This window comes from Mastigoproctus giganteus, chromosome 6 (assembly GCF_048544385.1).
Source record: "Mastigoproctus giganteus isolate SK-2022 chromosome 6, ASM4854438v1, whole genome shotgun sequence".
Classification (NCBI taxonomy): domain Eukaryota; kingdom Metazoa; phylum Arthropoda; class Arachnida; order Uropygi; family Thelyphonidae; genus Mastigoproctus; species Mastigoproctus giganteus.
Window position 1 is genome coordinate 202331563 of NC_143580.1, and position 15965 is coordinate 202347527.

Here is a 15965-nt window from a genome sequence, read left to right on the forward strand (position 1 = left end):
ATACACTTTTAAATCTCTGGCTTTTGCAGTGAACTGTTACACCGATAGGAGAAAGCAACGCGGAGATGGGGGGAACCCCTGGTGCCATCAGACACGAATACACTTTACACTTACATAAACATCATTGCTGACCAGGTAAACCCTTTCATGGCAACGGTGTTCCCCTCTGGCGGTGCCGTCTTTCAGCAGGATAATGCGCCATGCCACACCGCCCAGATTGTTCGAGACTGATTCACAGAACATGAGAAAGTATTCCAGGTTCCTCCAATTTCTCCAGACATCAATCCATCGAGCATCTGTTGGAACAGCAACTCCGATCTGCGGTGTGTCAACCACGGACCTTACAGGGGTTAAAGGATCTGCTGGTTACGTGTTGGTTCCAGATACCACAAGACACATTTAGAAATCTTGTAGCGTAGTTGTCGCCGGGTACGAGCTGTTTTGACTGCCTGGCTGCAAAGACGCCAGGTGCCGGCACCTGGCCTTTGCAGTGAACACATACTAACACACCTACATATATACACTTTCTGGCCTTGGCCTTTTACCTTTTCAGATGCTACTGCGGTATATAGGGGGAACCATGGAGACCGCAATTAAAACAAACACACCTTTACCTTGCACGTGGAGGACCAACATCGTACTGGGTAGGTGGTCATAATGTTTTGGCTCATCGGTGTATATAATCAATATTTGAGCAAGCCCTAAATAATTTAGAATACTAAAATTATAGTGGGTAATAAATTTTTAAATAATATAAAAGGAAGAAGAAGACAGTAGGTGATATTTAGATATAAAAATACTCTATCCGATTCATATAAAGATGTAAAATTTAATTGCTAAAAATATAAAGAGGATAATTGAACAAATCACTACTGTAAGCAACTTAGCCTGTAATCACTGCCCCCTTTCCTCCATACCGTGATTAAGGGGAGATCTACAAATTAGCAACCTCATGGACACCGTTATCAGAATCCAGAAAACCCTGAATGACAGGACACAGCTAGATGTTATTATTTTTATATTAAAGCGGCCTATGGTAAAAAAGATATAAAAGCTCTAATCACCATTCTCCAGCATTACTTCACCATTAACAGGAAATACTCTGAGTATAATTAAATCAATCCTGGAGCATAGACATCTCATCATCTTACATCATAGCTTCCAGACAACATGCACTACTAATAGGGGTGTCCCAGGCGGAGTCCTGTCATCAACCCTATTTGCCGCAGTGCTAGAGCTCTTCCTAGCATCCCAAACTGATTTCCAGTTGTATGCTGATGACCTGAAATTTTACATTACATCTAACCAAAAGCAGGTTCTTACCACTACTCTGCAGGCAAATAAAAAATATATCAACTTGAACAATTTCTGGTCTCAATTGGTTTACAAATTAATCAAGCAAAGAGAGCCCAAATGTCATTCACCTGGAAGAAGTCACACAATAATATCAACGTTACCATCAATGGATCACCCATTAAAAAAAGTTAAAACGCACAAAGATCTGGGCTTAGTATGGGATGAGGACATTCCAGGCACACATCCTGAACACGAAAACAAAAATGTATTCTGCTATGTGGGCAATCCGCCAGGAACTAACGGGAATACACTATGCTGAATTGGTCAAGAAATATGTACTTCGATGTCTCTACCCCATTCCTCTTTATGCAGCAAATAATTGGTCATTGGCCCCTACAACATACTTCAACAAGTTCCTCAGCCTGGAATACTGGCTCCTGAAATGGCTCGACTGGCAACCAGTACACTATTTCTAGGGCCCAGCTCTACATCAATCTCGAAGTCACACTGTCTGGCTATTTATTCATATTCATTCATCAGAGCCCCTGGCTTTGATGAAATGTCTTCTTCTCTGCTGAAAACAACGAATTCTCTGCACAAACAACGAATTGTGGCAGCTAATCTTGTACTGGCCACATTAATCACAGGACGACTTGACGCCCCTGATATCAGTGACCTAATAAAAACTCCCCAAATTGCAGGAAGAAGTCAAGTGGACACAAGGCTCCCACTGAGTATCAGTTTCAGCAGCCTCGAAGGCCTGAGACGCATGTTCCCAGGAAACACGGTTGATTTGATAAACAGTCTAACCATCGACCTCGATAAATTCTGCCAGCAGCACACCTACAGACACCAGAAGCTAATGGACACATACATAAATCTACCGTTATGACTCACAGGAACACCACCAGAAGGAAAATATGGACTGCCTCAACTAAGGAAATGCCTTTTTTGTACATATGCTTCACGTTTTTGTCCACCACTTTTGATCAAATATTATCTTGTTTAATTTGGGACACTAACGTATTCCACAATTTTCAAGCATGTAATTAAAGAATTCTGAAAATACTGTTCCTTTCAGCTTAAGCACACATGTCCCTGCTTTAACCTCTGAATGTAATAATCACACACCCCTCGCTTACTACTGTCCAGGGGGTGGCCCTAGAGCAGAGCAATAAACAGATATTAATAATATTAATAATAATAATAAAATCCGTGACTGTCTGGCTATTTATTCATATTCATTCATTCATCAGAGCCCTTGGCTTTGATGAAATATCTCCGTCTCTGCCGAAAAAGGTCCTTAGCTCAATTCTTACGCCACTGAAGTATATATTCAATCTCTCCTTTCAATCTGGTAAATTCCCTTCTCAATTCAAAAAAGCAATAATCATCCCTGTTCAAAGGAAAACCGTTGTAATTTTACCATCAGCTTTCGCCCAATAGCTCTACTCTCAGTCTTTGCAAAATTATTTTAAAAAATTCTTCATAGTAGACTCATGGGTTTTCTTGAAGAAAATCAGCTCATCCATCAACAACAGTATGCTTATCGCTCTAAAGGATCCACCCATCTTGCAATTGTTGACTTCTGCTCAGGGATCATTGATAGTCTTGAAAAGTGTCACTATGCTATAGCACTGTTTCCTGACTTATCTAAAGCTTTTGATTGCATAAACCATGATATTCTACTTAAACTCAATAATCTTGGCTTGAGAGGGAAAATTAACCTTCTCCTTGAAGACTACCTTACTGATCGTCCGTTTGTCGTAAGAACAAATCAGTCATACTCCGACATCTGTTATTTCTCCAGGGGAGTACTTCAAGGCTCACTTCTTGGACCTATCCTATTTGTTCTTTACATCGATGAATTTCTCTCTCTTCTTCCATCTTCTCACCTAGTAGCGTATGCCGATGATATTTCCATCCTGATCACAGATAAAGACTAATTAGCTTCAACTCAAAATCTCTGCCTTGCTCTCTGTGATGCATAGTTGGCTTCAAAAGAATCAGCTTATACTGAATCCAGAAAAATCAAAATACATGGTGTTTAGAACGAAAAACAAACCACTAAATATTGATTTAGACGTAATATACAACGAAAAACAACTTGAAAGGGTGAATGAAACCAAGTTTCTCGGAATCTGGCTAGATGATAAGCTAAGTTGGGCAAAACAGATGATAACCCTACGAAAGAAAACCTCGTCACTAGCGGGAATACTCGCCAGGGCCTCTGCCTGGGTGTCTCATTCCCTTCTCAGACTAGTATTCCTTTCTTTAATTCAGCCGCACCTCACATATGGAATCATTTCATGGGTACCACCAGCCAAGAAAACCTTGCAAGAATTAACTCCATTCTAAATCGATGCGTTCGTTCAATTTTGGGCTTTCCCTGGAACGCATCGGTTAGTTCGAGATACAAGGAAGTGAGACTCCTCACCATCTACTAACTGCTACAGAAAGCCGAGGCGGTCTTTGTTTACAATACACTGAAGACACCAGAGTTTCCCCCTCTCTTCTGGTCCTTTTTCATAACCATAGAAGAAGAAGAAATATCATACAATCTAAGAAATGAAGCCAACCTGAAGATTCCGCTTTTCAGAAAAGCCATAGGTCAGAAAAGTATAAAATACAGAGGTGCTAAAACCTGGAACAAACTTCCTGCAAACAAAAATGTCATTTCACTAAATAAATTCACATTAATTACATATCGAGTAGCTCAGTACAAGTGGTAGAAACTACTAATCGAACACATCACCAGGGGTGTCTGATTCAAATTACCATCCACTCAACTCCTGGATTTTAAAAACACCAACATGGAAATAATGTACAAATGTTAAAGGAAGCAGTTGGAAAATAGTTTGTAAATTTCTGTGCATGTCTCTCATCATTTTTGTTTTCTCTCCTCATTTAATTTTAAAAATGTTCACAATGATATTATAAGTAGTGATGCTTTTCGAAGTATTCTGTAAAGAAATGTACAAAAAACTCCAATTTATTTCTGTCTTTTCTGTTAAACATTACCTGTACAATTCCAGAACTGTATATTTTTCAATTGTATATTTGTATATTCATCGTTTTTAAGTGAACACCCCTAAAAAGCCATTGGCTTATGTGTTCTCCCTCCCTTTTTGCTGTTATCTACCAAAAAAGTGTAACATAAAATAGGGATAAATAAATTATTATTATTAAATAAATTATTATTATTTCATTCTTCTTATTCGAAGCTGTTTGCAGCATGAAAGGAAGAGAGAGTGAGGTGGTTAAAAACTATTATTCACACATCACTTAATCTGAATTCAGCCTATATTTGATGATCAGTTACTTTAACGTTTTCCAAAAAGTTAGCGGAGATCGAGTCTATGAGAAAACAAAGTGGTCATAGAGTTGTAGTGACTGTTCTTCTTGGCTGAACAGCTTTACATCAGTTCTGATCCCATTTGCGGAAGTTTCACGGCTAAGCACCATCGCTTATTTTGTGAGAGGGCGGTATGTGGCAACGCTGTTTTTTTTTTTTTTTATGCCTCTTGCTTCAATTCATTTTCTCACCACGATTTTTTTTTTTTTTTTCAGTTCAACGGTCTGCTCAGTGAAAGAACATAATAGATTGAAAAATGAGAGACTGCTTTCCTTTTTATTTGAATTGCAGACATAATCCTCTATTTCGTCTTGTGTAATTTTTGCTGGATGTTTATATTTACTTTTTTTTTTTTCGTACTGAACTATGTCGAATAGCTCAGTATAAAAAGCCCAACAGCTTCGTGCGCTAGAGAAGTGGTAATATGCATCTGGTGGTGCAAGTCAAAGTGATAAAGTAGCAGTTATGGGATGTAGTACAGATATCACGGAGTTTCAATAGGGCATAATTGTGGGAGCTCGTGCGTCGGGCGCTTCCATATTGGAACCGACGAGTCTTGTCGGTTGCTCACGGCCCACTATGGTTAAAATGTACAAAGAATGATATCGAACGGTGCAAACCACCTCCCGCTGACAGAACTGTAAAGGATTACTGAAGGTGGATGTTCGTGGTGAGCGAAGGGTGCATAAGTTATAAGGTATAGAATAGAATAGAATAGAATCTTTAATTGCAGCAATGATAGACATACAATTAGTCCCGTCACGGCATGGTGGTGCCAGGGGTTAACAAAACATATTTACAAAAGAGATACACATGAGAAAAAAAGATAAATCAGATTATTAACAAAGCACAGTTTTACATTTTCAGTTCGACGAGGATACCCTTCCTGTATTTTTTATTATTGACCACTTCTTGGAGGTCCCCGTCGATGGCTTGCAGTGAGGGCAGCATTTGCTTTGGCAGGAATCTGTCGGTTAGTACTAGCCGGTTACGGTTTGCTAGCAGCTGTGCTGAAGACCGGAGATAAGGGGGAGGAATGCGCCAAGAGCAGTGATCCCAGAAGTTCGGCTCTGTAATTTTACCGGTGGCCATCTTGATGGTGAACAGCAGCCTTCTTTCTGCGATGTAGGACCGGAGCCTGCGTAGTTGAAGAGCTTCTGCTAACTGCGTTGATCTGAGAGCTGGGGGAAGGTGGAGTTTGCTGTTGGCCCATTTTAGAAGCCAGAATTCGGCAGAGAATATTCTTTTGATGTTGGATTCGGCGGCCGAGGCCCATATCTCTGAAGCATACAGTATTGTCGGGTAAAGGATTGATACGATGTATCTTTTTACCAGTTGTGGGTCGGTGGTGTGGAGCAGCTGTTGTTTGGCGACCCAGCGTAGTGAGTTCAGCCTCGACTGTATGAGGTTTATGTGATCGTTGAAAGATAGTTTGGAGTCGAAGACGACCCCCAGATCTTTGTGTGTTTGAACACTTGGAACTGAGGAGCCGTTAAGCACAGGCTCCAACGTTGTTGGGCTGCCCTTTAGAGAGTAAGTTATTTGTGCTGATTTTAGGGGATTGATTTGGAGGTTGAAGGTATTGAGGTAGTCAGCCATGTCCTGCAGTTTGCTAGTGATTTGCTGAGTGATTTCGGCTGCCGAGTTGGATGGCGATATTTTAGTAAGGAGCTTGACATCGTCAGCATATGTGATCCAATTGCACTTATTGGTCACAAATGGCACCATGATTGCTGAGAAGAGAATGCCAGACAGGACCCCCCCTTGAGGTACACCGGCAGTTATGTGGCGCGTGAAGGTCTTTGTTCCGATCTTTAGAACAAGGGTCCTCTTCGATAGGAGAGGACCCTATGTTCGTGTCAGTGGCACCTGGGATTTCTCCTGTCTCCGCTCCATCAGCGAAGGGTGCAACGCGTTGTACGGGCTCAACGGCAGTTGACATCGCAATACAATTAGGGGTAATGCAAGAACAATATCCCAAATGAGGACGCGCCGCACACTCAGATGTATGGAGTTCCAAAGCAGACGACCAAGAGACACTCGCTGATTATCGTCGACGCCGAATGCTGTGATGTTAACAACACGCTGGTTGGAGGCTGGAGGACTGGAAACGAGTGTGCTAGTCGAATGAGTCCTAATACTAGGTGGTAGATACAATACCACCAATCTGCTTATTGGAGGCTTGAAGTGGTAGAACCTATGTTTAGTCTCCAGAGCAAAGCTCTGGCAACCGCCCATCTCTTCCATCATGCAGTATGTTTGATTTCTTTTCAGGTTATGATGGACATCATGGAGAGATCCAATCGTTCTTACATTTCGAGGGCACAGCTCTAAAACGGTGTTCGCAGGCCGGCCGCTAGATAATCCACCGAACCGAATCTGTTGGTAACTCTTTAAGAGGCTTCCGGAGTGTATAATCTCGCTGCCATGTAGTGTATAATACCATTCAGTGTATAATAATGTAATTAATGTATAATGCCATTTAGTGTATAATCTCGCTCCTCTACTCTGCCAGATAGTGACTGGAGGGAGTCCGAGTAGTGTGTATATGGAAGGCATTGTCAAGCCCACATTATGGTCAAGGAGCTGGGTATATTCTTGCCATGTGTACGCCATATCCAAAAATTTCTTTACTGAATACATCATGAATTGTGAAACTAATAGAACAAACACTTAACTGCGAAAATATCTGAACTTCTCAAACACTTCCTCGTCCATTTCACAAATATGCGTGGTCTCAGTTCTAATCTGAATGATGACAATTTTCATTCCGAGCCTGAAAAACCCATGTACTTTTTCTGACAGAATCCCAGTTATCGGTTAATTCTACCACTGTTCATCTCAGTTGTCCGAATTATTCGCTGTATGATTCCTTTCGCTTCATATGTGTTACTTGTGCATATGTCCGTTCTGATCTTCCCTGTCAGAGACTTAGTAATTTGGAATCTCCTCTTTTCGATCTTCTCTAGCTTAAAATCTCTCTATCACATTCTGTCAAATTCATCTGTTGCCTCTATGGTTGTCCCAACTCCACTAATCACTTGGAACTCTTTGATTTTCTCTCTTTGAAACTTTATTTTCTCCAATCGAACTTTCCTAATAGTGGGGTAGTTTTCCTTGGAGATTTTAATGTTCAGAACTCCAGCTGGTTTCCTTTTTCTACTCACACGGATCCAGTTGGTTGAGATGTGAGGCGTTTGCTGCTATTGTTGTAATAGGGTTTTAGGAGAATCAGCGACTAAGGCCGTATTGCTCCGTCTATACTGTCTGTAAATTGCGTGTGTTCTGAGGTCGGTTTTCTGGACGAAAAACCTGAGTTTTTGGGAGAAAATACCATGATATCCTTGCCTGAGAGACCGACTAACTACGTTGTGAAAAATGCCCATAAAAATTCCTCACGTCATCGATGGGACTCGAACTCAGATCTTTTCCACTCGGTGTGGCGAGGACGACGATCCTACCAAGTGTGCTACCCACGATGGTTGAGACTTTTGCAATTACTAATGATCTCGCACAGATTGTTCATTTACCTACCAGACAGTCCAAATCTTGCCAACAAGGTCAAGCCAACAAGCTTGACCTTTTCTCACGAAACACCCTTTTCAAATTCAAATCAAAATTTGCTCAGATCCTGCCAGTGAAATTATTCTTGCAGGGAATAGGGGCGTCTGTGCGCTAGCACAGTGGTATCGTCACCGTCCTCCCCACACCGAGTGGAAAAGGCCCGGGTTCGAATCCAGTCGGCGAGGAACTTTAATGGGCTTTTTTTCACTCCGTGGCTGATTTACTTGGTCTCAGGCGTAGACAGCAAGGTTTTTCCCCTCCAGAAACTGGGGTTTTTCGTCCAGCAAAACAGAGAAATCGACCATAGCACACACGCAATTAACAGACATAAGACACAGCACGGCAGATGAATTTAATTATTCGGGTGGCCTAAATATAATAGTTTGGTTTTTTTTTTTTTTTTTTTTTGTTTTTTTTGTAGGGAATAGGGTGCGAACTGTAAAATTTCAATCAAAATTGATGTCAATCCAGTGTACAGTGTTACTTTGAATTTTGAAGATTTGTCGAACGGCTTCAACATCTGCTTTGCAGGATATAGCTGGGACGTTACCACTCGATCTCTATGTAATTTTCAAAGGCTTATGCTATCGCCTAAAACGTCAGATCCTCACTCAGATCCTTGGAATTTCTACTAACACTCAAGTCGATGTTAAAGCTGAACGACAAAGAATTTGGCAAGAGTTGATCAATTTGTGGCAGAGTAGGTGGGATAGCACAATACTGGGGCACTGTAACACGTAAGTTTTTTCCTGAAGTTGACACTCTTATGGATAAAAAAGCTACAGTCTGGTTTAGTCTTGATGTGTTTACCTCTTATTTGTTATCAGGACATGGATCATTAAATCAGAAACCGTTTAAATTTCTCTTGTCTCCAACTGAACTCTGTCATTGTGGCGGTATGGAAGATTGACAGCACGTGTTATCTTGTCCCTCATACAGTGAACTTCGAGTAAATCTGCAAAATGCAATTCCCAACTTTTCATCAGCATTAGAACCTAATTTTTGTATCAAATGTCACCGCGCATTACAAAATCATCAGAATTGGAACCTAATTTTGTATCAAATGTCACCGCGCGTTACAAAATCATGAAGGGCGCGTTACCGCGCCCTTCGTGATTTTGCTAAGGCAGCCTTCAATAAAACAATTGCAGTTCTTTCTGCAATGACTGCGCCTTTTTTCTTTTTCTTTTCTTTTTGCAACTCTACAAATGTTCGACATACAACTCAATTTAACGAAGAAAATTCCCGTGCTCCTGAAATTGCTCGGCTGGCTGTTAACTGACTGGGACTTTGTTATTGGTGATTTACTGACTTTGACTTTGCTACTAATGATTGCAGGACTTACTGGATGTCACATTGAACCTAAGCTGTTTATAAAGTTTGTGCTTGCTTCTGGGCTAAAATGCTTGTGTAAAGTTTTGTCGGTTAAATGGTACTGGCCTAGACCTTTTTTTTTTTTTTTTTAAGGTTGGGGATTATTATCCTTAATTATTTTCTTTCATCTTGTATATAACCTTTAATTTTTGATATTTATGTTAATTTTTTTAAAATTTAACGAGACTACTTGCTGTGTTTACTTTGAAAACCTCAAAATATCATTTGATTACCTCAATATGTTGAGTTTAATCTTGTGTACAGTGTTTAATTTTTGTAACAGGCCGCCGTAGCCTAATGGTCAGGCACGCGGGTGCATAAGTACATGTGCCTTGAGTGACTGGGGTTCAAGCCCGTGACTGCTGAATAGGGTACTGTTTCTTGTATTCTGTCTATCTTATGAACTCCTCTGACCGTTTGGTCGTCCCGGAGTATAAACAGAAAAAAAAATAGTTATGAAGATACCCTCTCCTTTTTTTTTTTTTAACAATTTTTTTGATATAGTCTCTGGCTCGAACTTTGTTGAGCTCTTGGTGGCCCTCTCTTCTGCTGCTGCTGCTGGTGGTTGGTAGCCCCTGGTCTACCTTCCCGTGGTGGTGGTGGTGGTGGCGGCGCGTTTCCGGCCTGCTGATTCCAGGTAGCCAAACAGCCAGTTCATTTCTGGCCATTTCTACAGAATCCTGTATCTTAAAAGTGAAACGAGGCGTAGATGAACTAACGTTCCAGATGCCGCCCTACACAAATACATAGATACGTATTCTTGTAGGGATGAAATCCTTTATTCCACATTGCTCCTTAAAATCTCGTCCTTTATATAAACCTTAGTTTTTCGATGAATGTGCTAAAACTATTCAAGATAAGAATGTTGCATATCGCAATTGGCTTGTATCCAAACCCCCCAGGTTCATTATCTGCCTATACCAAAATTCGCAACAATTGTAAAGCAGTTGTTAATCAGTCCAAACCAGATTTTGAACAGGCTAAGAGTAGAAAAGGTGCTTCTAAAAAGGAATCATTCGATTAAAAACTCTTCTTATTATTTCGCAATGTTCAAGAAATTTTAAACTTCCATCTTCAATACAGCCATTGTAAACCGGATAACTCCCTGTACTATCTCTTCGGCTAGGGAGAGATCGATAAAATATAATTATACATCAGATGGCTGCTGATGTACTCCCTGCATGCAACCAAGGTACTAATTCCGCCTCCTGAAGACCTCCATTTATGAAATTGAAACATGCATTATATGCTTCGTCAGGAAAAGAACAAATTGGATTCCTCTTCCAAATGCTGCCAGTACCCTTGTCCGAGGAAGGCAGGTTTGTTTTTCTTATTATGAGAAATGTAAAACTTACCTTTCGCACTCACTCAGTTTTTGAAGTCTTTTTTTTTCTCTTCTTTTTTTGCAGTGAACCGCAGTGCCAATAACAATGTACTGAATTCAACCTACCTTCTCTCTCTCTCTCTCTCTCTCTCTCTCTCTCTCTCTCTCTCTCTCTCTCTCTCTCTCTCTCTCTATCTGTCTGGACGGCTATGCCCCAGTCCACAGTCTTACTCTACCGGTTATCATTTTCTGAATAGATTCGCTACGAAAGTGGCGAAATTTTCTCGGCTTTGCAAACATTAAAAACCCCGATAAAGAATCCTATAATAATTGCACACCATTTGTTGTTGTTTCTTATATAGAACTTGAATGACTAGGATGCGGCTAATAAAAATATTGAATTCGTATGTGTGTGTGTGTGTGTGTGTGTGTGGCATCTTCGGATTTCCAAACATCGCAAAAAAAAAAAAAAGAACCACATAAAACCGAGCTTGGTCAAGCAAACGTAGTCAATTGAGTTAACTTGATAAAATATCAATTCTGACTACTACCCGAAATAGGTATTTATATTCGTTCACTGTTATTTTCCAAGCCAAGATGAATTTTAATAAGCTCATGAGTACTCGCCAGACGAAACAAATAGATACATTTATACAAAATCACTTAAGTCATCGATTTCTTATGCTAGCTAAGGAACTTGTGTTCAAACAAACACTCACCTTCAACCTCCAGATCTCCCGCTTTTCCTTCGGCACATCGGACGATGACGCAACATTCGTCTTCCTGGGAAGGCTGTTCGAAACACAAGCGGTCAAGCTGCCGCGCCCCTCTCTGGTAATACGGCAACGTACATCTGTCACGGCAGTTTCCCTCGTCATTTCCTTTACATAAACACCTCAGGTCACAACCTTCGAAGAACTCCGCCCCGACGGGGAACGTGTGGTTGTTTCTCACGCAGCCATCTGTAAGGAAACAGAGATGCAGCAGGGAAGATGGGGGATGAACGTAGGATGGTGAAAAGATCAGGGGTTACCCTCCCTTCAGCACTAACTGTAAATATGTGTGCGTCATACTCCCCATGTTCACTGTGGCAACCTCGGACACAGCGTCAAGGTCATTAAGGTCAACTACAATAAAACACGTGTGCGTTCAGATATAGACACTGCGAAGTACTTTCCTGAAGCCTTTTCTTACAACCGGGGTCAAGTGGCTCTATCTTCGACGATGCGTCGAAAGGGAAATTTGAACACAAAAGCACCGAGCTCAGGTTCGTGTAACTGTTCCCATGGTAACAGCACGTGAAGTATGGGCATACTGAGAAAGTCACACATGAAGAAATATCGCGATAGAATTCATGTGAGAGAGAGAAAGACTGAAATGGGGGAGAAGCGATTTCCAACCTCCTTTCTAGGAAGAGATGTTTGAAACTGGAGGGACTGGCAAGTTAAAAACATGTCACCAATGAAGGGAAGGAGGAAGGGGAAGTTCTGTAAGATTAAGGGAACTTTAGAGCGACCTTACTCCATGAGACTCTTGAGGAAACGAAACCATTAGGAAATAACCCCCAACACGTGCAGGTTACTACCTGTCTCCACCTTTCTCCCCAACCTTGATTTGTAATATGTGAACTGTTTCTTCTGTTGCTTCTGACACACTTTGAACCGAAGGGTTAATATTTTACTACAAACAAACCAGAAATTCTAGTCCGGATGCATGTCAAGGTTCCCAGCTAATGCGAGCCTAATACTCTGTTTCGAGTTTCAGGTGTGCGCAGGGATGTTATCTGCTCATCATCTTACACATTAGTAGCTGGTATGAAATATTGCATCTTTTAGTGCATGATTATTAGAAGGAATATGGCGCCTTATGCTTATTGTTAGTGCTTTAAGGAGTTTCAAACCAAGTTCGGGCAAATAATTGACACTGATTTTTAACAGCTATGGTTACACTTCCTAGTTTAAGTTCGTTAAACCCAATGTGGTATTGCACTTTCGTGGGATGCTTACCTTCGGTGAAAATGGCAACAACCTCGGAGGAGGTTCCCAACGTCTTCGCCTCCATATCTTCCCACACCGAGACGCGTACTTGGTAGGCAGTATGCGGTTTAAGTTTAGTGATTGTCATCAAAGGAATGTTACCAGCCTGGAAGAAAGCAAAGACATTGTTATATTATCAAAACAATCAAAAATCAAACAAATGATAAAAAGCACATGAACGGATTTTTAATACAAATATTATTATTTTGTGGTTATTGTCACAACACATCTCATAGCCTTAATTGCTTCAGCATAAATTCTAAATTATCTAATCAACCAAGTAAATATAACTAATATTACTTATATTTACTTATAACTTAAAGTAAATATTAATTAATATTTATTTATTTATATATTTAGGGACGGTGTCTAACATTTAATAGACCTACATTGGAAATGGCTGTGTTGCATGATTCGAACGCTTTTTATTTTTAATTTTGTACGTTGTATCATTTGAAGGTGACATTATGTTGAGCCGTAACAGGTAGAGTAATTTATGTCACTGACCATGGAACTCTCTCTGCCTGTGCAATATCATTAGAAAAATCTGATTTTAACGGTTTCCCTTCTCACCATATACTTAACTCACTGATGACTTTTCTAGGATCGGGTCAGCAGGTGAAAGGCCTGTTTTTGCGGTAACTCCCCTTAACACCCATTAAAGAACAACAGGCGCGAGTCATCAACACCCACCAAGAAGTTCTCAGACAGTGATTACATATCTGCGGAAGAATTCCGGTAACATCGTGGTGCAGTGTCAATCAGCGACTGTAACGTTAGGGTCTCGATTACTAAATGAAAATTTGAATTGAATGTCTCATTTCCGAAAAAAAAATCCATGTACTCAAATTAAACCAGCGTACAAGGTTTTATGCGGTTTACTCATAGCATACCATCTACGCTTATATTTCGAGCATAAATTACAGTTATGTACAATCGCGTGCCCTCGTGCAGTTGGTATAATCACCGTCTTCTCCACACCGCGTGGAAAAGACCAGAGTTCGAATCCCGTTGATGACGTAAGGAATTTTTATGGGTATTTTTTACAGCGTAGCTGAATTAATCGGTCTAAGGCGAGGGTAGCATGGCTTTTCCTCTCGAAAACTCGGGTTGAACTTCCAGATATTAGGAAATCACCACAGAATGCACGCAATTTACAGACATATATAAGGCACAATATAGCCTAAGTTGCTGATGCGTCTAATACAGCAACAACAGCGACAATATGTATAATCGCAATATTATTATGCATAAATTTATTTATGTACACATATACAGTAATCCGGTCTATTTGGCAAGTCATTATAACAATAGAACAATTTGTTTTCGGGAAAGAATTCTGTCAAGGTTAGTGCGTACCAGATAGTAATAGCAATGATGACCCTTGTTGCTGTTCCATGACCTTATGATGCAGCCATTGTCTAATTGAAAGCAGAACACTAGTATACCGCCCATTTTCTGATCATAAACCCGTGACAATATAAATGACTATGCCACTAACCTTTCCGTTTGGAAAGGTATGGGTTCGATTCCTATCTGCAAGCCAGAGTGAACTTCTATGAACTTTTCAACCGGTAGCCGAATTAGTTGGTCTCGAATAGAAGGTGTGGGAAATTTTTCTTTCCCACAGTTCAGGCTTGTCTTCTGGCAAACAGATAAATTAACCCTGGGACAGATACAAATTGTAAACATGATACAGCGGTGCCTCGTTGCCGTGTGTTGCCTTAGCTCTAACATCCTATAGCATCCATATTTGATTTTTCAGTTAAGCTTGTATTTTAAAATCAGCCCAACAGCCTCTGAAATGGACAGCTATCGTTAAAAATTTTCATTGTGCTTGTTTGCACATATGATTGTGTTCTTGAGTAATGGATTCGTACAAATAAGAAATAATCATTGGGCTCTATATTAGAAAAGCCTCTCGAGAGGCTGTTGTTGTTCTAGGGTTTTAGGCGCATCAGCAACTTATACCATATTGTGCCGTATATGTGTATGTCTGTAAACTGCGTGTGTTCTCTGTGGTCGATTTCTTGATTGCTGGAAGAAAAACTCGAGTTTCCGGAAGAAAAAAAATCCATGTACCCTCGCTTAAGACCGTTTAACTCAGCCACGTTGCGAAAAAGACCCATAAAAATTTCTCACGTCATTGGACGAGGGTAGCATGTTTTTTTTTCAGGAAACTCGAATTTTTCGTTCAGCAAATCGACCACAGAAAGCATGCAGTTTACAGCCATATTATATACAGCGCAATATAGTCTATTTGCTGATTCGTCTAAAACTTTACAGCAACCAGCTGACCAACCTCTCTCTCTCTCTCTCTCTCTCTCTCTCTCTCTCTCTCTCTCTCTCTCTCTCTCTCTCTCTCTCTCTCTCTCTCTCTCAGCAGCTGATAATGAAATTTCTATACAAACTGTATACAGAAAGTTAAAGAAAGGAGACGTGAGAGACTGCCCATGGTTTGTGTTCAATAGTATTTTGAGTCAAGGTGTTTGACAGAGACATCTTGACTGATCTAAAGCAGTTGTTTTCAACCGGGGTGCCGCAACAACATTCCAGAGGTGCCACGTAATTTGGGTTAAAGTTACTTAAACTTATTATTATTTTTTAATTTATATGTTTATTTCATTACAAAAAGGTGTACAGTAACTTTTTAATTTTGTGGTAATCTATATTTGATGTTTACTTAGTACCTCTATATAAAGAATAAAATTATATACTGTATATATATATATAATTTGTATTATGAAATAATTTTTATAATTATATTATTGTAATAAATATCATATAACATATATCTTTTTTAATATTATATATATACATAGAGAGAAAGAGTCGGATCTAACAGGCAGAAAATTGAGTAGGGGTGCCGCAAAATAAAATAAATTACTTAGGGGTGCCGTTATTAAAAAAAAAGGTTGAAAACCACTCATCTAAAGTATATGAGCCTTCCAGAGGTGCAACAGATTTTGAATTCGTTTTCATGGCGGCTTAGTTTACTTCCAAGTGAAGATATTCT

At 40.2% G+C, this 15965-nt stretch overlaps 1 protein-coding gene across 3 annotated transcripts in view; it reads right to left on the minus strand.

The window, feature by feature from the left end:
• LOC150084881 (uncharacterized) overlaps positions 1–15965 on the minus strand; it is a 150017-nt gene that overhangs the window by 36196 nt on the left and 97856 nt on the right. For 2 of the 3 annotated variants that reach the window (XM_090376680.1, XM_090376679.1), the window contains exons 6-7: positions 12920–13055; positions 11633–11875 (exon numbers count right to left, since the gene is read on the minus strand). In XM_090376680.1, coding sequence (XP_090232806.1) covers positions 11633–11875; positions 12920–13055 — 379 coding nt within the window. The remainder of the gene's footprint in view (positions 1–11632; positions 11876–12919; positions 13056–15965) is intronic. The other variant, XM_090376682.1, reaches the window with a different exon arrangement.